General features: G+C 39.4%; 1 protein-coding gene across 1 annotated transcript; it reads left to right on the top strand.

Moving 5' to 3' along the window:
- The first annotated feature begins 463 nt into the window (after positions 1–463).
- On the top strand, positions 464–14,626 carry LOC112407550 (dihydrodiol dehydrogenase 3). The gene is made up of 9 exons (XM_024756884.1): positions 464–669; positions 2,944–3,111; positions 3,964–4,080; positions 5,242–5,319; positions 6,049–6,171; positions 8,654–8,763; positions 9,689–9,854; positions 12,192–12,274; positions 14,485–14,626. Exons 1-9 carry the CDS (start codon positions 586–588, stop codon positions 14,525–14,527), a joined length of 972 nt encoding a protein of 323 aa, XP_024612652.1. The 5' UTR covers positions 464–585; the 3' UTR covers positions 14,528–14,626.
- Positions 14,627–23,988: the final 9,362 nt, after the last annotated feature.

Here is a 23,988-nt window from a genome sequence, read left to right as displayed (position 1 = left end):
GTAAGCAAAATAATTTTGCTGGTGGGAAGTGTCAAAAGGCAAATTTATTTTCATTTGATGTTTTCATTCTTTATTAAGTGCTGACATTTTGAAAAATGCTTATTAGTCACTCCTTTAAGTTGTGTGATTGTGTGTGTGTGCTGTAATATAGTTAATTGTCTCAACTGACGTTTGGTCAAGATTGGGCTTCATAATTAGAAAAACCAAAAAGATTGGTATGTGGAGGCTTCTAGTCTTAACATATGGTCAATAATTGTTCAGCAAATCCCATGCAATAATTTACAGTAATGTAAGTGGATCCAGAATTGTAAATTTACTTATTAAAAATATGAGGTAAAATATTTCCAAGCAATTAGTGATTTATTAATCATTATACAATACTTAATATTATTCTGATAAAAAACCCAAACAAGTTAATTGCCTTCAAATATTCCTTACTCCATGGCTACTGATTTAATCACGTTCCTCCTGCAGTGTTTCTGCTAACATTGGTCAGTACAGTTGGGGTGTTACCTTCCTGTTATTCACAGCCTGTGAGGGCAGAAGAAAAAATCAGAGCCTGCTTAGTCAGAGGAGTAACAGGCAATGGACCCCAAATGCCAGTGTCTGGAACTTAATGATGGCCACTTCATTCCCATTCTGGGATTTGGAACCTATGCCCCTGAGGAGGTAATATTTGTGGGTTGGGGTTAGGGTTAGAAAAGAAAATGGATGTAACGTGAGTGGAAGTGGACTTAGATTGTCAAGTTATTGAGTTCCTGTGCGACTCTGGGTGGGTCACTTGGTTCTACTAACCAGGCTAGAACCAACCCCTGTGAAAGGGGAGGAAGCATTCAGTCTTCCCTCGGCATCAGGGTTTGAAGCTGTGGTCACCTACCGATTACTCTGGGTTTCCCTCCAGTGTCTGTCTCTTTCCCAGCTTGGCAGAAGAGGTGAAACTCAGCCATCAAGAACACTGACTGTCAGCTGCTTTGCTTTGAGGGTGATTGCAATTGTGTGGTTTCTCTGTATGTTTCATTCATTCAAGAACTCTTTCCTCTTTCTGAAAAGAAGTACTTTAGGTAAAAGGTCCTGAAGATGAGGTGAATGAAAAATAATGGGAGAGAATTGCTTTTCTACTGTGTTGTGCCTGCTAGGTGCCAGACGAGAAACGCTCTGCCTGTGTTTTGTCTTGTTTTTCTGTTTCTGCTTGGAAAGTTATTCTAATGGAATATATAATATCACTTGAGGGGATAAGCTACAGTCTTATAGGGCAAGGTTTCAATTCCTGTTTTTTTGTAATATATTTTTTATTAAACTATAATCTTCAGTGCTTGGGTGTAAGAGGGGCAAAATGGACAATTTGCTAGACTGGAAGCCAGAAAGTGTGCTGTCCATCTTGTCTTTGGAGTACATAGTTGTATGATAAAGAACTGGTCCTTAAACTTTGAGTCTCACCTTTTTCATCTATAAAACAGAAGGAAGTATTCAGAGACACTTTGGAGATTGAAGACAGGACACGTTTACTTATTTATTTATTTTTATTTAATTAATTAATTTTTGGCTGCGTTGGGTCTTCTTTGCTTCACGTGGGCTTTCTCTAGTTGTGGCGAGTGGTGGCTTCTCTTGCTGCAGAGCACGGGCTCTAGGTGCGCCGGCTGCAGCAGTTGTGGCATGCCGGCTTCAGTAGTTGTGGCCCACGGGCTCTAGAGTGCAGGCTCAGTAGTTGTGGTACATAGGCTTAGTTGCTCCGCGGCATGTGGGAACTGCCCGGATCAGGGCTCCAACCCGTGTCCCCTGCGTTGGCAGGCAGATTCTTAACCACTGCGCCACGAGGGAAGCCCCAGGGCATGTTTAATTTGCAGCATAAAGTAGGATGAGGGGAGGGAAGGGTCCAGGCTATTCCTGAAGCTCGCTGGTTAATTCCTGGGTACATCTCCGAATGCCCGTACATTTAAGGAAAACCAGGACTAGACCCAACAAAGGACAGTTAAACCAAGTATCTACCTCCTTGAAAAAGAAAAGATTCTGAATCACATAAAAAGAAATGGAATATTATTCAGCCTTATAAAAGAAGTTATCCCGCCATTTGCAACAACATGGATGAACCCGGAGAACATTAAGCTAAATGAGATAAGCCAGACATAGAAAGACAAACACTGCATGATCTCTTTATGGGTAGAATCTTAAAAAATCAAACTCATAGAAGCATAGAGGCATGGTGACCAGAAGCTGGGGCCGTGGCTGGGAAAAATATAAAGATATTGGTCAAAGGGTACAAACCTTCAGTTATAAGATGAATAAGTTCTTGAGACCTAATGTACAACATGGTGACTATAGTTAATAATGGGTTATATTCTTGAGATTTGCTAAGAGAGTAGATCTTAAGTATTCTCACCACACCCAAACGTTAGCTATGTGAGGTGATGGATCTGTTATCTAGCTTGATTTTGCTAAATCATTTCACAATAGATACTTACATGAAAACATCACTTTGTACAACTTGAATAGATACGGTTTTTATTTGGTGTGTTCTGTGTGGCTACACTGGTAGACAGAGGACTCTCAGAAGCATTCATCTTGTTTCTTGATGCTTTGTACCACGAACATTATACCTTTGTTTACTTTGCTTAAAATATCTCACTGTATAAATCATATCCATGACTACAACTTTATGCTCAGTCTTATGAGTTCCTCCAGAAAATCACTGAAACTGGAGGTGGTCTTGGGGACCTCTAATGTCAGTGATGAACCAGCGATTGCCTGGGATTGAAGGACTTCCTGGATGTCCAACTTTAATTACTTACCAGGAACATTGAGAGAAACTGTTATGCGTTCATCACCACACATGCAGGACTAACCAAAGGCATGAAGAAAAGTTGATTTTGGGGAAGATCAAAGCTTGTGTCTTAGCAATCTCTTAATCCTGTGGATATCCAACTACTACCTTTGTTGCTTACGTAGGTTCCTAAGAGTGAAGCTCTGGAGGTCACCAAATTTGCTATTGATGTTGGGTTCCGCCATATTGACTGTGCTCATTTGTACCAAAATGAAGAGCAGGTTGGACAGGCCATTCGCAGCAAGATTGCAGATGGCACTGTGAAGAGAGAAGACATATTCTACACTTCAAAGGTGCTGTGTGTGTTGTGTGAGTGTGCATATGTGTGCAACGTGATTGTGCATAGGTGACAATTATATAATAGGACCAGTAGTTGTTTGGTGAACTGTGCTTATTGGTATAACTTTTTTCACACATACTTGTATATTAAATCTGGTATCCAAAAAGAAAATGAGAGTGATGATGGCATTCTCATCATTGCTGTGTTCAAATTTTAATTTTAAAGTCAAGTCACTTTACTTCTCTGAGCCTAGACCAGAGCTGTGTTATTTCATATGGGCTAATGAATCAGACAGAACTGTGATCAGATTATAGCTTTCCTTATCATCTAGGGGACTTTCTAAAATTTCTTCAAGTTATAAATCTCAGTTTTTACGTCCATCAGTGAGAGAGAGCAATAGGAGAGGCAGTTTGTATATTACACAAGATCTAGCAAAAGTATCTTGAATTATGTTCTGCTCATATTAATATGTTCAAAGCACTTTTCCTACAGTTATGTAAACAAACAGATACTAATTCCTGAGAGGATTGATTCTTTGATAGAATTAAATTAAGTCTGTAAACTGCTTTTAAACTCTATCAAACATAATTCAGATAATGAGTATGGTAATTATTTGATAATACTTTTTATTTCGTGGATCATTTCTTTTTATTGTGAATGATGTACTGATGATAAAATCAATCAAATAATAAAATTTACTTGGGTTGGTTAGATCAAAAATGGAACTGAAAAAGAAACAGAGTGGTTTTCCTCTGTGGTCATCTGTTTCTAATCAGGAAAAATGTCTAATTTTTAGGTGAAAGAAGAAAAACAAAATTACCTAAGGCATTAATTTAACATAGCTCCCATTCTTTAACCTCTGCAGCTTTGGTCCACTTTCCTTCGACCAGAGTTGGTTCAACCAGCCTTGGAAAAGTCACTGAAAAATCTTCAACTGGATTATGTTGACCTCTATATTATTCATTTTCCAGCGGCTCTGAAGGTTTGCGATTTGTGTGATCATGTCTATTTTATTTCTTGTGTGAGAATATCTATCAACTTGCATGGATGGTTGAATTCAGATTTTTCTTAGTAAGATGTAGGGATGATTACACTAGAGTAGAATTCCCAAAATCATAATTTCTGATTATCTTTTTATTGGGTTTCTTTGAATCCTTAATTTTCTTTCCATGCCTCCAAGAGAAAAGAGTTCAACAATCTCACATCCTCTGCCTCAAAAACTTGAGGAAATAAAAATAGACGTGTTCAACACAGGGTCCTGGGCCTCTTGGGGATTTCATGAACACACAGTTTGGTGCAGCAGTGGTGAGCAATGAAGCTGCCTTACACTTGAACATGATAAGTTTATCTCCTCTTTCACCCTTTCAAATTGACTGGAGTTGGTGGTACTCTCTCTGGGTGGGTCTAAACCTAGCAGCCTTTATAGGGACTTGGGAGACCTTGCCTACACCATTGGCTGTCTTCACAATGAGTTTTGTAGACTGCACTTAGCCATTAAGAACTGCATTATGTAGAACTCTTGATCTGAAGTTACAGGAATCTGCTCAAACTACCCTATGCAAAAGAGTTTATTGGACTATGTAGACGGGAAGTCCCAGCCATGGATAGATTTAAGGATTTGCAGTACTCTTCAGAAATGTCTCCTTTTCTGCTGTCCCTTAACTTTGTAGTACTCTTGGTTTGCTTTATTTTTACCTCAACATTTTCCTTCGGTGGCAAATTAACCTTGATCAGTTCAAGGCTCATGGTCATTAACATTTGAGAGCACGTCTGGATCTTCCACATTCCATATTAACCTAAAAAGAGCCTTGCTGATTCATGTGCCTGCCCTAGGGCTATCAGATGTTCAGAGGGAAAAGGAAATCGGATTGTCAGGCTTAAGTCAAGATTGCACTTTTTTTCTGGAAATAAAGCCATGTAACTTATTGCCATTCTTTACATAAGTCACTCTGAGTACTCTTTGGGACCTAGGAAAATTCTATTTATTAAAACATATAGTAAGTGTAAGAGATCTGGAATGTTGCTACACCTACCACCTCATGGATGTTTAGTGTCCTGGTCCTAGATGTGCCTGGCAGCCTTGTTAAGTGTGGGGAAATTATTTAATGACATCTTTAAAATGACTGCTTCTATTCTATTCCAGCCAGGGGAGGAACTTTTTCCCAAAGATGAAAATGGAAAAATGATATTTGACACAGTGGATCTCTGTCGCACGTGGGAGGTGAGTCTGTGGAGGAGAGAGCCCAGGGGAGGAAGCCAGGAGAGGGGGAACCCCCTTCATTTCTTCCACCTGTGAGAATGGGTTGTGGACCATCAGATTCAGCAGTTCATGAACTTTAAAGGGCTGTTATGCTGGGGTGGTATGGACGAAATCATTGCTGAAATGTTCACAGAGAGGAATGGAGAAGAATTTGGGACAATGAAGGTAAGCATCTCTTTCCTTCAGTGTGATATATCTTCTTCTGGGATTTTCTAAGGAAGAGACAGTAATTCTTATTTTATTTTATTTTTATAAATTTATTTATTTATTTATGGCTGCGTTTGGTCTTCACTGTGGTGTGCAGGCTTCTCATTGTGGTGGCTTCTCTTGTTGTGGAGCATGGGCTGTAGGCACGTGGGCTTCAGTAGTTGTGGCTTGCAGGCTCTGTGCCTCTCGCAGTAGAGCGCAGGCTCAGTAGTTGTGGCACACGGGCTTAGTTGCTCTGCGGCATGTGGGATCTTCCTGGACCAGGGCTTAAACCCGTGTCCCCTGCATTGGCAGGGGGATTCTTAACCACTGCGCCACCAGGGAAGCCCCGTAATTCTTATTCTTGTCACAACCTTCTTCCCCTTTTTTCTTCTTGATAATCCATGCTAATTCTTGACAGGTGACCCTGTTAGCATTTTTTCAGCATTTATTCTTGCTCTATAGCCCATTTCAAATCATGTTCACCACCCCGTTCCCCCCCAGGTCCTGGAGAAGTGTAAGGACGCAGGACTGGCCAAGTCCATTGGGGTGTCCAACTTTAACCGCAAACAGCTGGAGAAGATCCTGAACAAGCCGGGGCTCAAGTACAAGCCTGTCTGCAACCAGGTGAGCAGCCTCCGTCTCCTCTCCTTTCTGCTCTTCATAACCTCCTTCCTGTAGTAGAGCCAGATGTCTATTTGTCTTCCCCTCCTATTCATCCTACCTTTGTGGGACAGAAGATTCTAGAGAGCAGAGCCTCTGTCTGGAAGGGCATGAATAGAACCCAGAATGGTATCTCTGTGTGATAAAGTCTTGGTGGAAAAGATGGGGAGGGCTTCCTGCTAAATTGTGGGTAGGAATTTAGGGAAGGTAAAGGAGATAAAGGAGGGTTAGAATAGTTACCCAGACCTTAGAGGAAGGTGGCATTTCCCTGAGCTGTAAAGGATGACCAGAAATTGGATGGTGAAAGTGCCTTGGAGGGAACTGTGTACAGGTAGGAAGGCCATGAAAACACAGAATGAAAAGCAAATAAAGAGCGAAAATGAGATCTCATTGAGGTTTTAAGAGTTTGTGTGGGGTTCAGGTGCCTGAGTCCTTAGCGTTAGTGTCTCTGCTTTTAGAGATCTTCAACAGGAAGCATAGTACAGAAAAACTTGCTGGAGACTATGAAATTCATCCAGGTTAGAGGGTGAAGTTAACGTCTTATGGTGATACTAACAGTAGATGAAATAGTCACTCAGGAATTAGAGCAGACCTTGTGATTTACTCGGTCTTGGTGTGGTTCTCCCATTGATTTCCACCGTAAAATTAAATGTTTAAACACATTTTTTCTCTGTTTGATCTTTTGCTCGTATATTTTTTGTTGTATTTTTACTTTTTTATGGTGAGAAAACTTAATAAGAGATTCGTCCTCTTAAAGTTTAAGTATACAATACTATACAATACAATGTAATACAATATTGTTAACTGCAGGGACAACGCCGTACAGCATATCTCTAGAATTTATTCATCTTGAGTAATAGACTTCACACCCATGTTTAGAAACTTCCGATTTCTCCTTGATCCCAGACCCTGACAACCATCACTCTACTCTTTAATTCTATGAGTTTGACCAGTTTAGATATTAATATTTGTTTTTCTGTGACTGTTGTATTTCATATAATGTAATGTCCACAAGTACAACCTGAAGTCAAGGAGTAAGAGTCTTCTACAGAAAAAGTAGCTTGTAAAATTCAAGATTTATATATATCTATATACAGCATCAACATTTTCAATTATAAAAGTTTAAAAATTAATGTGATTTTAGCATTAATTTTGCCTCCAAGTTTTCATTGTGAAAATTTTCAGATACTAGCAAAGTTAAGGGTATGATAGAGAATATCCATGTAATATTTTGTTGACTTGAATCTCATTGTAATTCACATATCACTTTGAGACATGTTTCTCAAGCTCTTTTAACCTAGCATGGTGGTCACTCAATCATTTTTTTTAACCATGATATCCAGACAGGTTTTTGACAAATATAATAGATTTATCAGACTATCATCTTGTGATGTTAATTTGTTTCTCTATTCTCAATTCCTGTAAATGAGTAGATAGATCTGAACTCCTTACTACCTTAAGGTTAAACAATTTGACAGGAACACGTCCTTTGCATGTTGTGCCCTTCAAATGCACCCCAGTAGGAAGCACGTGATGACAGCTTGTCCCATTGTGAATGATGGCACTTTTGTTCTCCTGGTAAAGCTAGTGTTAGCTAGATTTTTTGTTTGGAAATGTGTATTCTCCCTGTTGAAATTACCTAGTTATCTGGGGAAGTTAGATTCTCCCCAAATTTTCACATAATGGTTGAGAATCCATCAATGACTTTCACCTGAATTAGTTATTTCATTGGGATGTTTTTCAATATTTTCAACTTAAATACTCTTTTTGATCTTCTTACCTGACATTTTATTGCAAAAGTAAAATTCTGTCATTAAGTCAGCATAAAATACCTTATTCCTATAAGACAGGGTAAAAACTTAACTCCTTCCCCTTAATTCTCAGTTTCTGAGAAAGGATTTATTGTAATAATCACCATCAGTGGAGGCAAATATTTTTGTTCTTTCTCTCTTTCATCACTTGGGACTCAGGGATTTTTATTTACTCTCAGTGTTACATTTGCTTTTATTCATTATTCCTTTTGATGCTCAAATCTACCCAAATGTCTCCAGTGGGATCCCCATCAAACTGGTTCTTTTAGTGCTTCAGACATTCTTCATGAGTCTTGGAGCAAATTCTTTGCAAAATTTGATGTCCAAGACTCAAACAGGTGTTTTTCTGTCTCAGATCTGGAATTAGGTGTGTCTCTTGGTAGTGTGTTTAGTAATTGAGATCTGGTCCCTAGAGTTACTTGTTCTCAGGAATGTCATTATTTTTTACCTTTTCAGGGACAGAGATATAAAATGTATTTTTTTTTAAAAGTCATTATTTGATGTTGATACTTCCAGTTTAAATTTAATGTTACACAGTTTTTTTCTTTAGATTTTTTTAACTTCTAACATTTCTCTGTCATGTTTACATTACCATTTTATATAATCTGAAACTCTTCTATGTTGGCCTTCTACAGGTGGAATGTCATCCTTATCTCAATCAGAGCAAACTGTTGGACTTCTGCAAGTCAAACGATATTGTTCTTGTTGCCTATGGTGCTCTGGGATCCCAACGATTAAAAGACTGGTAATGAACCCTAATGAAGACAATGGAGAGTTTACCTAAAATTCAGTTTTTGATGAAATATTTTTAGTCATACCGTACTCAATGCTCTGGAGATAACTCTCAACTTGCTTGGGGGAGAAAGGGGAGGGATGGAAGGAATCCTTCTCTTTTGTCTTCCCATCACCCAGCCAATTTTCTTATATTATATGTGTCCTGTTGTAGATTGATCAATAACACATGTCTGTATTAAAATCTATATATAATCCCCCAGCTGAGACCTAAGACATAAGCTTAAGTCATGATTTACTTATTTATTACCTAAGGAACACATTACTAGCAATAGACTCTCCAGGCTTCACTTACCTTATGTATAAATCAGGATAATAACATATAACTCCCAGGTCTATCATGATCCAAAAAATTACAATTTGAACCATTTTTGTAAACATCTGTAGAAGTACTGCACACTGTGAGTAATGATGAAATGAATAGTTCTCATTTTGAGACTACTCAATTTTTATCAATACCTGAGAAAATTAAACTAAAAAGTATCCTGGTCTTTTCCTTCTCTTTCTCCTTTCATGCTCTGGTACTTACTTTGGGGCTGTGATTGGAGAATAAAAACAGCCACTGAGATGTAAAACAGAAAAAAACCATGATTGTGGAAGCATTGATCTTAACTCAATCATGCATCCAAATGACCTGGAGAGCTTTGTAAACATAGATTGCCAGGTGCCACAATTGAGTTTCTGATTCAGTTTGTCTGCAGTTAAGCCATGGAATTTGCATTTCTAACAAGGTCCCAGGTGATACTGATGCTGTTGGTCCATGAACCACATTTTGAGACGCAGTTGTCTAGAGTGGACCTACTTGGTCTTTTTGGGAAGCCTCCTAACAAACTGAATACTCAGTCTCAGATCTTCAGCATTTCTGAATTTCCTTCCAGGGTGAACCCAAGCTACCCAATTCTCTTGGAGGACCCAGTTCTTTGTGCCATTGCAAAAAAGCACAAGCAAACCCCAGCACTGATTGCCCTTCGCTACCAGATGCAACGTGGGGTTGTGGTCCTGGCCAAGAGTTACAATAAGAAGCGGATCAAAGAGAACATGCAGGTGATGAGTGGGGCTGTGGGCACAGGGGGTCTAAATAATATCCTTCATGAGGGTCATTCTTTGTCCAGCTCTCAAGACTATCTTTGGGCCAAGATGATTTATCTGTTATTTATCGTGCATGTATGACTTATGCATATTCCTAATGGTTTTCTCCTCCTACTGTGGCAACAGGAGAGGTGGCATGGCTGGATAGGATTAAGATTGGACAGAAAATGGAGATTTTAGTTCCAGCATTACATCTGCAATTTATTCTGTCACCCTGCAAGTGATATCTTATTTTCTTTATTCTCAGTTGACGAAATTGAATTGTGATTTTCTTAGACAGTTGGGCTGCTATAACAAAATACCACAGATTGGGTGGTTTAGAAACAACTGAAATTTGTTCCTCACTGTTCTGAAAGCTGGAGGTCTGAGATCAGGGTGCCTGTGTGGTCGCGTGAGGGCCCTCTTCCAGGTCACAGGCTTCTCCTTGTATCTTAATGTAGTGGGGGGCAACGGAGCTCTCAGAGTCTCTTATATGATATATGATATTATTTAAATCTCATTCATGAAGCCTTCACCATCATGACCTAACCGCTACTCCAAGGTCCCACTTTCTAATATCATTACATTAGAAGTGAGTTTTCCAACATATGAATTTGGGGAGCACACAGATTACAGCAGTGATCTTCAACCTCCATGTCATCATGGTTTTATTTTGCCTTCCTCTGAATAGTAATGTAGTTTCATCTTCATACTTCTAATCTCCCTGAGTTTCTGCCTTTGTGAAGTTCCTGTTCAAGACTTTGTCCGTTTTTATTAGGTTGTCTGTCTTTTGATTTATATGTGTGAGACGATTATTATACTGTTAACTATAGCTGTACAGCAAACTCGCCCCCATTAAGGGGTTTAATGCAGAAATCATTTATGCATCTCATGATTCTGTGGTATGACAATTAGCCTTCATTCAGCTAAGCTGTTCTCTCCTTGGCTGGGCCCTCTCATGTCTTTGCAGTCAAATGCAGAGCAGCTAGGCAGTGCTGCTTTAGCAGGTGGATTTGGATGTTGTCAGAGGAGCCAGCCCTCTTCTCCATACGGTTTTTCATGTATAGTCGGCTAGACTGTGGCCACTAACCTGGTCTTCATCTCAGCACAGTGGTATGATACCAAGGCAATGAGTGGGGAAAAAAATCCTTGTCATGTCTAGGCTCAGAACTGACTTGCCACTTCTTCTGGCAAATTTCATTGTCCAGTGCAAGTTACAGGTCAGGCCAATTCAAGGGACAGGGAAATATTACCCTGAAAATTTGTTTTTGTCTTTCCATTCAAATTTAGCCCTGTAATACACCTGGAACTGATTTTCTAATATGACATGAAAATGGATATATATATACATATACTTAAATAGAAACCTAAATGTCCATATTTTCCCACAGACTTTCATTGTCAACTCGGCCATGTATCAAGTGTCCATAAGTACATTTCTGGCCTCTTTCTTCTAGTTAGCTATTTACTTTGCTGCACTGTCTTATTGTAGTGGAAAATAAGTCTTGCTTTGAAGAACGGTACATTTTTCTTCTTTAAGGATATCTTGGCTGCTCTTGACTAGCTCTTCTTTTATATGAAATTTAGTATCACTTTACCAGCTTCTACAAAAGAAAAAATCTTTAAGTCTTTGGTTCATGTTGCATTGAAACACTAGATCACTTTAGAGAAAACTGATTTCTTTTTAAGATTGAGATTTCCATTCCATGACTATGATATGAATTTCTAATTATTTAGGTGTTCTTTAATATTTTAAACGCATTTCATAACTTTCTCTACAAAGGCATTTACATAATCTTTTTTGTTCAATTTATTCATAGAGAATGAGTAAGTTTGATATAGGCTTCTCGGATAGGTTTTCACGGCAGGGGGTTCTCCTTCCAATACTTGCTTAAGCTCAAAGCTGTGTCATACTTAGGGGTGCTGGGAATGAAAAATCAGTGTAATGTTTGGTCAAGTACAAGTATTTTCTCCAGGTTGTCCAACTGTCCCTTTGTCTGGAAAAAGATTTTTGTTTGTTTGTTTTCTGTCACAAGTAATTCACTTAGAAAGATTTGGGATTGATGCCTTGCAAGCTGTGTGTGTGTGTGTGTGTGTGTGTGTGTGAAATGGAGCAGAAAAGGAGAGGGAGTGGGAAGGAGAGGTGGAGAACCCCGCAGAAGTGTTCCCAGGCTGGTTCACTTGGAAGCTGAGGACAGGCGAGTCTTCCCTGTACTCTCTTCTTGCCTCCATCCAGCTGGAAAGTCCTCCAGTTCCCAGGGGGAGGCCAACTCCTTGGGGAAGAGGTTAATGTGATTCTTCCCTTCCTTCCAGGTTCTCGATTTTGAATTAACTCCAGAAGACATGAAAGCAATTGATGGTCTCAACAGTAATGTACGATATTATGATTTACTCTTGTAAGTGACTTGTATATATTTCACACACATTGTTTTCTTTTTTCTTTTTTATTGGAGTATAATTGCTTCACAATGTTGCATTAGTTTCTGCTGTACAAAGAAGTGAATCAGGTATATGTATACATATATCCCCTTACAGATGAACCTATTTTCAGGGTAGGAATAGAGAAGCAGATGGAGAGAACGGACTTGTGGACACGGGGGTTGGAGGTGGAGGGGTGGGGTGAATTGGGAGATTTCGATTGACATATATACACTACCATGTGTAAAATAGACAGCTAGTGGGAACCTGCTGTATAGCGCAGGGAGCTCAGTTCGGTACTCTGTGATGACCTAGATGGGTGAGATGGCGGGGTGGGGTGGGAGGGAGGTCCACACACATTGTTTTCTGTAGCATGTAGGTCAGCAGAGAAACTGAGCTTCCCTAACCAGGAAGGCAGGCCTGATTTCCAGTGTAGGAGTAAACCAGGGCTTCCTGTAGACCTCAGACCAGAGGTTTCTTCCAGGGCTCAGTCTCTGACCTAACAGAAATGTGAGCAGGGCCCAGGGCAACTCATAAGTAAAATCACCAAAGTTCACATTGTGGCGAATTCACTACCTTATGCCCCTCATCTCTGTGCCTGGTGTACTTCCTCTCAGGGCTGACGTACCCATTAGATACAGAAGGCACTGTGCCTACAGCCCACTATTCTTTTAGGCACGTAGGAAAATGTTTCACCTTTATTTTTTTTTAAATCAGGGGAAAATGATTTGTATTAGTAATGACTATGTAACAGTGAGTCCAGCCTGGATACATTCATTTTTATCCTAACACAATTGTAAAATATCGTGTTAATATTTGTATGGAGGAGGAGCCCACAAAGGCCAATGTGCGTCAGTGCTGTGAAGGCACAGTGGGGCATGCTTCCACCCCCTCCCCTAAATGTCTGGTGGCTTTTCTCCCTAAAGTGCATTTCTTTCCCAAGACATCATCCATTTCTTCCAAATTTATCTCTTCATTGGACCTTTTTCCCTATTATAACTCCATTTCCTCATCCTTGTAATCTCAGCAAACTGAATTACAATTAGGTCATGAACTTAACTGGCCCTCCAGTGAGTGACTGCTGTGTGCTTTGCAGGATACATCCAGATAAGATCGTGTGGGAGTCTCTGGTTTCTTGATTTAAGACTTACCTCAGTGTTGCCCTTGTCCATCAGGAGTCCACCCCCTGGGGAGCCCCTACCTCTTCGACTTTGACTTAATTCACAAACATAGAATTCCGTGTTCAATGACTGCAGGAGGATATCAGGACTGAAGAGAAAGAAGACTAATTAAACAGAGAAATTTGGAAGGGAGTTTAGAGAGAAGGGAATACAAATTATTGATAAAGATATAGTTTCAAATGAAAGATGTCAAAACGCTTTCTCTTGTTTGTAAAGCTATATCATGATTCAGAGAAAGGATATTATACATGAAAAAACAGGTGCAAAGTTACTTTTCTGTACTCAAATCTTTGAAGTATTCTTCTGTGTTCTCCTTATTAGGCTGTGAATGCCTAGACTTACTCATATTTGTGGACTCAGTTCAATGGAATGGCTCCCGGCACACAGAATTGCTCAGAATGCACTCTTTAATGAATTGAATGGAAAAAGACAAACTTAGAAAGAAAAGTAAAAACATGGAAAAAAAGGAAAACAGCAGTAATACTAATTCCTTGATAACCCGTGTTTTAATACATTATAAATTAAGAAAACAGTAATCCCTTTTTATCGGTATAGTTACTTATGTGTACATGATATCTCAAGAGATTAGAAGTTTTTTAACAGAGCATCCTCTATTTTGGGGGGTGCTCCATGTTTATATGTTGGATGGATGTATGAAAACGATCAGCAAGATTTTTACTGTGATTATTGTCATCATCCAGGGCCAAATGTTCCACCTGGGGCTGAAGTGACCTTAGCATTTCATCTATAGTTCTTAGACCTTCTTAGAAATTGTAATTCCAACCAAGGTAGATATCACTGTGGCTTTTATGTTGCATGTGAATGTGGGAACTGGATATGAAGATGCAGTTGACATATGGACCGGGAGTCTGCGTATATGTATGTTGTAAATGAGTTGGTTGTAAATTTAGAGTTTTAGAGCATCCTAACTGCATCCACAGAGGAACATTCTCCTTGACAAGTGTGAGACAGAGTTAATAAAATTAATCTCCCTCCTTCTCTTTCAGCATTTCTGATCACCCTGACTATCCATATTCTGAAGAATATTGATTATGAGTGATCCACCATGGTTGTATCAGAATTTATTGATTCTAGGGTTATGGAGAGAATTGCTATAATCGTTGGAGCTAATTAAAATCTGTGTCTCTAGTTTAAGGCTTCTTGCATGTTTTGGTGTGTGTGAAATAATAAAGATTTCAAAGTAAGGATACTCGGGAGGGGGATCAAAAGGCAGAGTTGGAGGACCTTGAACTCACCTTCCTCCATGAAGACATCAAAACTACCATTACATATAGAGTAACTCTCACTGCAAACAACTTGAAGAGTAGCAGAATGGCTCTCTACAACCCAAGCTATCAAGAAAGAACCTCACAGAGCCTAGTATGTGGGCAGGAGAAGCAATCCATTCAGGACCCACACCCCTAGCAGGTGACCCAAAGGAGTATAAACAGGCTCAGTGATCCTCCTTAAAGAGCGAGGGGTACAAGACCCATATTAGGCACCCCAGGTCTGAGGACTGGCGCTGGGAAGACGAGCCCCCTTGGCTGCTTTGAAAACCAGTGGGGCTTACCATAGGGCTGTAAGAAACCAAGACTCCGTTCTTCAAGAGCGTGTACACAGACTTGATTGCTTTCAGTCCCAACAGAGACAGCAGATTGGATTCTGCTTGACGCTCTGACCGGTCTGCCAGGACTACCTCAGTGCATGCCAAGAGCCTCCTGCTCCATCCCCTCCTGCTCTGGCACTGGTCACTGCTAAGGCAGAGACAGCCATCACATGCACAGGGAGAAAGTGGTGGCAACTCAGAAGTGTGTCTCCAGCCCCTTGGGCCCTAGCCCTACCCCCAACAGGTCACCAGTTGCCATTGAGCCTAGAAGAAGCCTCAGCTCACACTTAACTCTGGCTCTAGTCCCTCTGACTCCAGCCCTATCTCCCAACAAACAGCAGCTGCCAGCTCACCTAGGGAGAAGACATGGGCTGTGCTCACTTTAGATCCAGCTCTCCCACCAGTGCCACTGGTCACAGGCAGACCACATAGAGATGCTCCCACACAAGGACACACGTTTAGACTCTGGAATAGGTAACTGTCTGTGCTCACTTTAGATCCAGCTCTCCCACCAGTGCCACTGGTCACAGGCAGACCACATAGAGATGCTCCCACACAAGACTCTGGAATAGGTAACTATTTGCCTAATCTCATAGAGACAAACAGAAAAGACCAAACAAATTAGAAGAAAAACACACATGTTCCAAATGAAATAACAAGATAAAACCTCAGGGAAAAAAACCCTATCGAAAGTGAGATAAATAATTTACCTGATAGAAAACTCAAAGCAATAGTAATAAAAATGCTCCCTGAATGTGGGAGGATAGTAGAGGAACACAATGAGAACCTCAAAGAACTAGAAAATATTAAAAAGATCCAATCAGAGCTGAAGGATACAGTAACTGAAATACAAAATACACCAGAAGGAATTAACAACAGGTTAGGTGACACAGAGAATGCTTTCACAACCTGGAAGACAGAATAGTGGAAATCACTCAATCAGAGCAGCAATAAAGAATAAATTATTTTTCATAAGAACAGTTTAAGGGACCTCTAGGGTAGCATCAAGTGCACTAACACTTGCATTATAGGGGTCCTAGAAGGAGAAGAAAAGAGAGAAAGAGGCAGAAAATATATTGGATGAAATTATGGCAGAAAAGTTCCCAAATCTGAGAAGGCAAAAGATATCCAGGTGCAGGAATCACAGAGAGTCTCAAACAAGATGAAACCAAAGAGGCCCACACCCAGACATATCATAATTAAAATGGCAAAAGTTAAAAATAGAGAATTCTAAAGGCAGCAAGAGAAAAACGATGAGTCACATACCAGGAAAACCACATCAGGCTATCAGCTGATTTCTCAGTAGAAATATTGCAGGCCAGAAGGGAGTGGCATGATATATTTAAAGTGCTGAAAGGAAAAAAAAAAAAAACCTATGATCAAGGACACTCTACTCAGCAAAATTATCATTCAGAATTGAAGGAGAGCTAAAGAGTTTCCCAGACAAGCAAAAACTGAGTTTATCACCACTAAACTGACCCTACAAGAAATATTAGTGTCTCCCTTAAGTGAAAAAGAAAAGGCTATAACAAGAAATAAGAAAATATAAAAAGGGAAAAATCCCACTCGTAAAGCCAAATGCATAGTAAAGGTGGTGCACCAACCACTTCAATAAACTAGTACAAATGTAAAAGACTAAATTAAATAGTTAAGGGGCAGACATGAAGATGTAAAATATGACATCAAAAACACAAAATGTCAGGATGGAGGGGTAAAATGTAGATCTTTTAGAATGTGTTAGAGCTTAAATGATACCAGTATAAAGCAAGTAGATATAGATATAGATTGACATATATAAACTTCATGGTAATAATACATCCAAAACCTACAGTAGAGGGCTTTCCTGGTGGCGCAGTGGTTGAGAGTCCGCCTGCTGATGCAGGGGACACGGGTTCGTGCCCCGGTCTGGGAGGATCCCACATGCTGTGGAGCGGCTGGGCCCGTGAGCCATGGCCACTGAGCCTGCGCATCTGGAGCCTGCGCTCCGCAACGGGAGAGGCCACAACAGTGAGAGGCCCGCGTACTGCAAAAAAAAATCCAAAACAACAACAAAATAAACACAAAAAAAACCCTTTTTCCTGGTGGCGCAGTGGTTGAGAGTCCGCCTGCCGATGCAGGGGACACGGGTTCGTGCCCCGGTCTGGGAGGATCCCACATGCTGTGGAGCGGCTGGGCCCGTGAGCCATGGCCACTGAGCCTGCGCATCCAGAGCCTGCGCTCCGCAACGGGAGAGGCCACAACAGTGAGAGGCCCGCGTACTGCAAAAAAAAAAATCCAAAACAACAACAAAAAAAAAAACACAAAAAAAACCCCACAGTAGATACACAAAAATTAAAGAGAAAGTAACCCAAATATAACACAAATAAAGTTATCAAATCAAAAGATAACAGACTAAAAGAAGAATAAAAAGACAAGAAAAGCAACCAGAAAACAAGTAACAAAATGGCTTATTGCCATTTTGATAGTACAGTGCTATCAGTCACTTTAAATGTCAATGGACTCAATCCTCCAATCAAAAGACATAGAGTGGCTGATTGGATAAAGAAATAAGCACAGTATACATGCTGCCTTCAAGAGCCTCACTCCAGAGCTAAAGACGTGCGCAGAATGAAAGTCAGGGGATGGAAAATATCCTCCATGCAAATGGAGGCAAAAACAAAACAAAAACCTGTTCTAGCAATACCCATATCAGACAAAGTAGACTTTAAAACAAAGTCCATAATAAAAAACAAATAAGGGCATTATATAATGATAAAGGCATCAATCGAAGAAGAGTCTATAACATTTGTGAACAAATATGCATTTAATTTAGAAGTACCTACATATATAAAGTAAATATTAACAGACCTAAATAGAGAAATTGACAGGAATACAATAATAGTAGGGGACTTTAACACTCCACTTACATCGAAGCTTAGAGGATCTAGACAGAAAATCAATAAGGAAAAACTGGACTTAAATGATACATTAGACCAGTTGGACTTAACAGATATTTAAAGGACATTCCATCCAAAAACAGCAGGAAACAAATTCTTTGCAAGTGCACATGGAACATTCTCCAAGATAGATCACGTTCTAGGCCACAGAAGAAGTCTCAGTAAATGTAAGATGATGGAAATTGTATCAAGAGGCTTTTCTGATCGCAACGTGAAATTAGAAATCAATTATAGAAAGTAAAATTAAACAAACAAACAATAAGTGGAGACTAAGCAATATGCTACTAGAAAAACCAATGGTCATTGAAGAAATCAAAGAGGAAATAAAGAAATCCCTTGAGACAAATGAAAATGGACACACAATTTCCAAAATCACAGCTTAGCCTTTTGCTGACATCACTGTACATGTTAAATTTTATTTGGCTTCATAACATTCCATTGTATCAATGTTTCATGATTTCCCTAACTCCTCCCAAATTTATTATAATTTAACTCGTTTACAGGTTTTTCCTTTATGGATAATGTTGAGCAAGATAATAAGTTATACAAAATATTTATCTTTTGGGGGGAGTTACATTGTGATAGTTCTTTAAAAGTTATACACTGGGTGAAAGATATAACCCCTCCAACAGTCTGTTTGCATACTGCAAAAACTATCAATAATTAACCTCCACTAAGCACCTTGCCAGCATGTCTTTTTTTCTGTTACCTTTTTCAGGATTGCACCCTTGTCAGGACTAGATATTCTTATTATAAAGCAAAGAAGAAGAAATGAAATAATTTTTTTCTGATTGAAAAGGTAAAAAAGCAAATTTTCTTTCATTGTGAAGTTTTATTTCTTTACTAAAGGTTAACATTTTGAAAAACGCTCATTAATCATTCCTTTAAATTGTGTGTGTATGTGTGTGTGTGTGGTGTAGTGTAGTGTAAGATAGCTAAGTGTTTCAAACGATGTTTGGTCAACAAGGGGCTTTGGGCTTCCCTGGTGGTGCAGTGGTTGAGAGTCCGTCTGCCGATGCAGGGGACACGGGTTCATGCCCCGGTCCGGGAAGATCCCACATGCCGCGGAGCGGCTGGGCCCGTGAGCCATGGCCGCTGAGCCTGGGCGTCCGGAGCCTGTGCTCCGCAACGGGAGAGGCCACAACAGTGAGAGGCCCGCGTACAGCTAAAAAAAAAAGGAGGGGCTTCATCATTGGAAAAACAAGAAAGATATTGGTATGTGGAGGTTTCTAGTCCAGCATATGGTTAATAATTGTTCAACATTCTCTTATAATACTTTACAATAATGTAAGTGTATCTGGAATTTAAAATTTACTCATTAAAAATGAGTTAAAATTTTGTAAAACATTAATGATGTCTTTATTATTTTATAACACTTTACTTAAGACCACTCTGATAGAAGTACAACCAAGTTAACTGGCTTCAATTCTCTTCTTACTCCATGGGTACTGCTTTAACCTTGCTTCTCCTCCATCATATTTCCTAATAGCCGGTCAGTACAGTTGGGGTGTTACCTTCCTGTTGTTCACAGCCTGTGAGGGCAGAGAAAAAATCAGTGTCTGCTTAGTCAGAGGAGCAACAGGCAATGGACCCCAAATGCCAGTGTTTGGAACTTAGTGATGGTCATGTCATTCCTGTATGGAATTTGACACCTATGCACCTGAGGAGGTAACAATAGTAGTTTGGGGTTGAGGATTCAAAAGAAAATAGACTTAATATCAGTGGAAACCAATGTGGGTTATCAAGTCATTGAGCTCCTGTGTGGCTCTGGGAGGCCCATTTTGTTCTACTAACCAGGCTAGAACCATCCCCTATGAAAGGGGAGAAAGTATTCAGTCTTCACTGCACATCAGGGCCTGATCATACAGCCACCTACCAATTATTCTGGGTTTCCCTCCAGTTTGCATCTCTTTCCCAGCTTGGCAGAAGAGGTGAGACTCAGCTGTCAAGGACACTGGCAGTTGCTTTGCTTAGAGATTGATTGTAATGGGAGTGGTTTCTCTGTATATTTCATCAATTCAAGATTCCTTTCCTCCTTCCAGGAAGACATAACCCAGAGAAATAGTTGATGTAAAAGGTCCTGAAGATGAGGTGCTGGGAAAATGATAGGAGAGAATTGCTGGGCATCTATGGGGTAGCCTGCTGAGTGCCAGGTGAGAAATATTCCACCTGTGTTTTGCCTTGTACTGTTGTTACTGCTTGGAAACTTATCTTGAATAGAACATATAATATCATTTGTAGGAATAAGCCACAATCTTATAGGGCAAGGTCTCAGTTCTTGGTCCTTGTTACTGTATTTTGATTGAAACATAATTTAAGTGCTTGGACATAAGAGAGGCTAGTGGACAAGTCTCTAGACTGGAAGTCAGAAAGTTTGCTGTCCATCTTGTCTTTAGAGTATGTAGTTGTATGACAAAGGACTGGTCCTTAAACTTTGAGTCTCACTTTTCTCCTCTGGAAATACAGAAAGAAATATTCAGAGACTCTTTACAAAAGAAGATACTCAGATGGCAAATATGCATATGAAAATTTGCCCAACATCATTTGTCATTTGGAATAGGAAACTAAAAAAAAATAATAAATAAATAAGATTCTCCTACACACCTATTACAATGACCAAATTCAAAACAGTGACAGCACAAATGCTGACAAGGATGTGGAGCAACAGGACCTTTCATTCATTGCTGCTGGGAATGCAAAGTGGTACCACTACTTTGGAGGAAAGTTTGGGGTTTCTTACAAAACTAAACATACTCTTACTATGTGATCCAGCAACTGTGTTTTTGGGTATTTACCTAAATAAGTTGAAAGCTTATATCCACAAAAATCCTTGCACATGGATGATTATACTAGCTTTTAATAATTGCCAAGTTATAGAGGTTCATTGGGTATGGATACATAATTTTATCCATCAGTAGAATATTATTCAGTGATGAGAAATAAACTATCAAGACATAAAAAGACACGGAGGAAACTTAAATGCATATTGCTATGTGAAAAAAGAGTGCCTTAAAAGGCTACATACTCTATGCTTCCAACCATATGACATTCTGGAAAATGCAAAATATAGAGACAGTAAAAAGATCAATGTTGCCAGGGGTTTGGAGGAAGAGAGAAAGGGAAGGATGGGTAGTGGAGCGTGTAGGATTTTTAGGGTGGTGAAACTATTCTGTATTATGTATACAGTGATGGTGGATACATGTCAATACACATTTTTCAGCATGCATAGAGCTGTTGTACAACAAAAAGTGTGAACCATCATGTAATCTATGCGCCCTAGTTAATAGTAGTGTATCAATATTGGCTCATCTGTTGTAACAAATGTCCCACAGTAATGCAAAACGCTAATAACAGGGCAAAGTGGGGGGCGGGGAGAGGGGGTATGAGAACTTGCAGTACTTTGTATACAATTTCCCTGTCACTCTAAAACTACTCTAAAAATAGTCTCTTATTAAAAATAAACAATGTATTGTCCAATTTTTATTCTTTCTAACAGTTTGTTACCTTTAATTTAAAAAAAAACTTTTTTGAGAGTCTAAGAGTCAGATTTTGTGTTTATCTCATGACAACACTGTTAAAGGATTTGATACACCTGTAGTCAAATTGTCAGTGTTTCTAATAGTTCTCAGGTCTATGGAGGTGAACTGGAATGGGAAATAGGCCATTCTTTGGTCATCATCTACGTCTTAGCAAAGTAGGTTAGAAGGTTTCCAGGCTTATTCACATGAGACTGTGTGGAATAGTTTTGGAGAAACTCATTTTCAAAGGGGCATTTCCCTCCTAAGGAAAGTGGAATCAGACCTCAAGGAACTTTCCATTTCTGTGAATTTACTTGCTTATCTCTGCTCTTTTGTGGCAGCTCTCTTTGTCCAGACATTTCCTGCCTGCACAGCATTTAGAGATGTCAAAATTCTTTCATAACCTGCACAGCAAAGTAACTATTTCATTCCATGCTGACTTGCAGTACCACAAAGATAAAGAACAGATATTCCCTGGACCTATAGGAAGTTTCAAGATAAAGCCTGAGATGGCATGGCTTATGAATGGCACCCATGCCCAAGGCAGACTGAAAGAATAGCTTTGTGGTTGTAGAACTGAGCCAACTGGGACAAAATTCCTAGTTTGGTGATAATTTCTGTATTTTATTCTTTGGAATCAAAGCTGTCAAAAACAGTCTTTGCCAACAAGAGCCCATGGAAATTGCAATTCCAAACACTATGGGCTTGAGATATCATGGAATTCATTCAAGAGATTCAGCTAGGATACTCCCAGTAAAATACTAAAAGGTCATACCAATATTGGCCTATTTGGAATTGATGTTAGGAAACCTGACATTTGGACTGCAATAATCCTGAATCTTAACATAAGACCTGGAACCACAAGAGTTACCACAAAACCCCAAGACATGCAGGCACAAGATTGTTTCTCAAATGAAAAATAACGATGCAAATGAGGGAATCTACCACCATAGAACAGAACCAAAAGATGTAACAAATAGGAAAAAAAAATCACACAAGAAGACATAAAAATAATAATGTAATATGAGCATGATGTAAAAATAATGTGGTTTGGCATTCTCAAAGGAAATTAAGAAGGGACAAACATTTATGAAAAGAGAAGAAAACCAAGTAAGTAAAAAACAAAAAGGCAGTTGGGAGAAACAACTAATTGGAAGTCTTAAGACAAATAAATTATCTGAATGAAAAAAGGAAAACTTCAATAGATGCAAGAAGCAGGAGATTAGACACAACAGCTGTTAATTTTTATTTAAATGAGTGATTCTTTTGTTTTGTTTTGTTTTGTTTTTTGCGGTACGCGGGCCTCTCACTGTTGTAGCCTCTCCCGTTGCAGAGCACAGGCTCCGGACGCGCAGGCTCAGCAGCCATGGCTCACGGGCCCAGCCGCTCCGCGGCATGTGGGATCTTCCCAGACCGGGGCACGAACCCGTGTCCCCTGCATCGGCAGGCGGACTCTCAACCACTGCGCCACCAGGGAAGCCCGAGTGATTGTTTTTAACACCTATTTGATGTCTCTTTATCTGGAAGAGACAAATTCTAAAGCTGAAATGAGTGAATCAATGTATTTGTCTGTTTGAATCTTCTTTTCCAGTTTAGATGCCTTTTATTTCTTTTTCTTGTCTCACTGATCTGGGTTAAGACTTCCAATACTATGTTGAGTAAGAGTGGTGAGAGTGAGCATCCTTGCATTGTTCCTGATCTTAGAGGGATAGTCTTCATTTTTTCACCATTTAGTATAATGTTTGCTGTGGGTTTGTCATATATGGCCTTTATTATGTTCAGGTACATTCCTTTTATACCCATTTTTTGGACAGTTTTTACTATAAATGAGTATTGAATCTTAGATGCATTTTCTGCATCTATTGAGATGAACATATGGTTTCCATCCTTCATTTTGTTAACATGGTGAATCATTGTTTTATTTGTGAATATTGAATCATCCTTGCATCCCTGGAATAAATCCCACTTGATCATGATGTAAGATCCTCTTAATGTATTGTTGTATTCAGTTTGCTAATATTTTTCTGAGGATTTTTGTATCTATGTTTATCAGAGATATTGGCCTGTAATTTTCTTTTTCTTTATGTTGTCTTTGTCTGGTCTGGTATCAGGGTAATGTTGGCCTCATAAAATGAGTTAGGAAGTGTTCCCTCTTCTTCAATTTTTTCTAAGATTGTGAGAAGGATGAGGAGTTAAATATTCTTTGAATGTTTGGTAGAATTCACCTATGAAACTGTATGGTCCTGGATTTTTGTTTCTTGGGAGGTTTTTGATTACTGTTTCGATCTCTTTGCTAGTGATCAGTTTATTCAAATTTTCTATTTCATCATAATTCAGCCTGGGAAGGTTGCGTGATTCTAAGAATTTGTGCATTTCTTCTAGGTTGTCCAATATGTTGTCATACAACTGCTCATAATATTCTCTTATAATCCATTGAATTTCTGTGATATC

Source organism: Neophocaena asiaeorientalis, unplaced genomic scaffold (assembly GCF_003031525.2).
Source record: "Neophocaena asiaeorientalis asiaeorientalis breed wild unplaced genomic scaffold, Neophocaena_asiaeorientalis_V1.1 scaffold278, whole genome shotgun sequence".
NCBI lineage: Eukaryota > Metazoa > Chordata > Mammalia > Artiodactyla > Phocoenidae > Neophocaena > Neophocaena asiaeorientalis.
Note: the sequence above shows the minus strand (reverse complement) of the source record. Positions and strands in the feature narration are given on the sequence as shown.

Coding starts and splice junctions, on each gene's coding strand:
- LOC112407550 (XM_024756884.1), top strand. CDS start 586: ATGGACCCCAAATGCCAGTGTCTGGAACTTAATGATGGCCACTTCATT. Junction 670..2,943: donor GAACCTATGCCCCTGAGGAG/GTAATATTTGTG, acceptor TTGCTTACGTAG/GTTCCTAAGAGTGAAGCTCT. Junction 4,081..5,241: donor ATTTTCCAGCGGCTCTGAAG/GTTTGCGATTTG, acceptor ATTCTATTCCAG/CCAGGGGAGGAACTTTTTCC.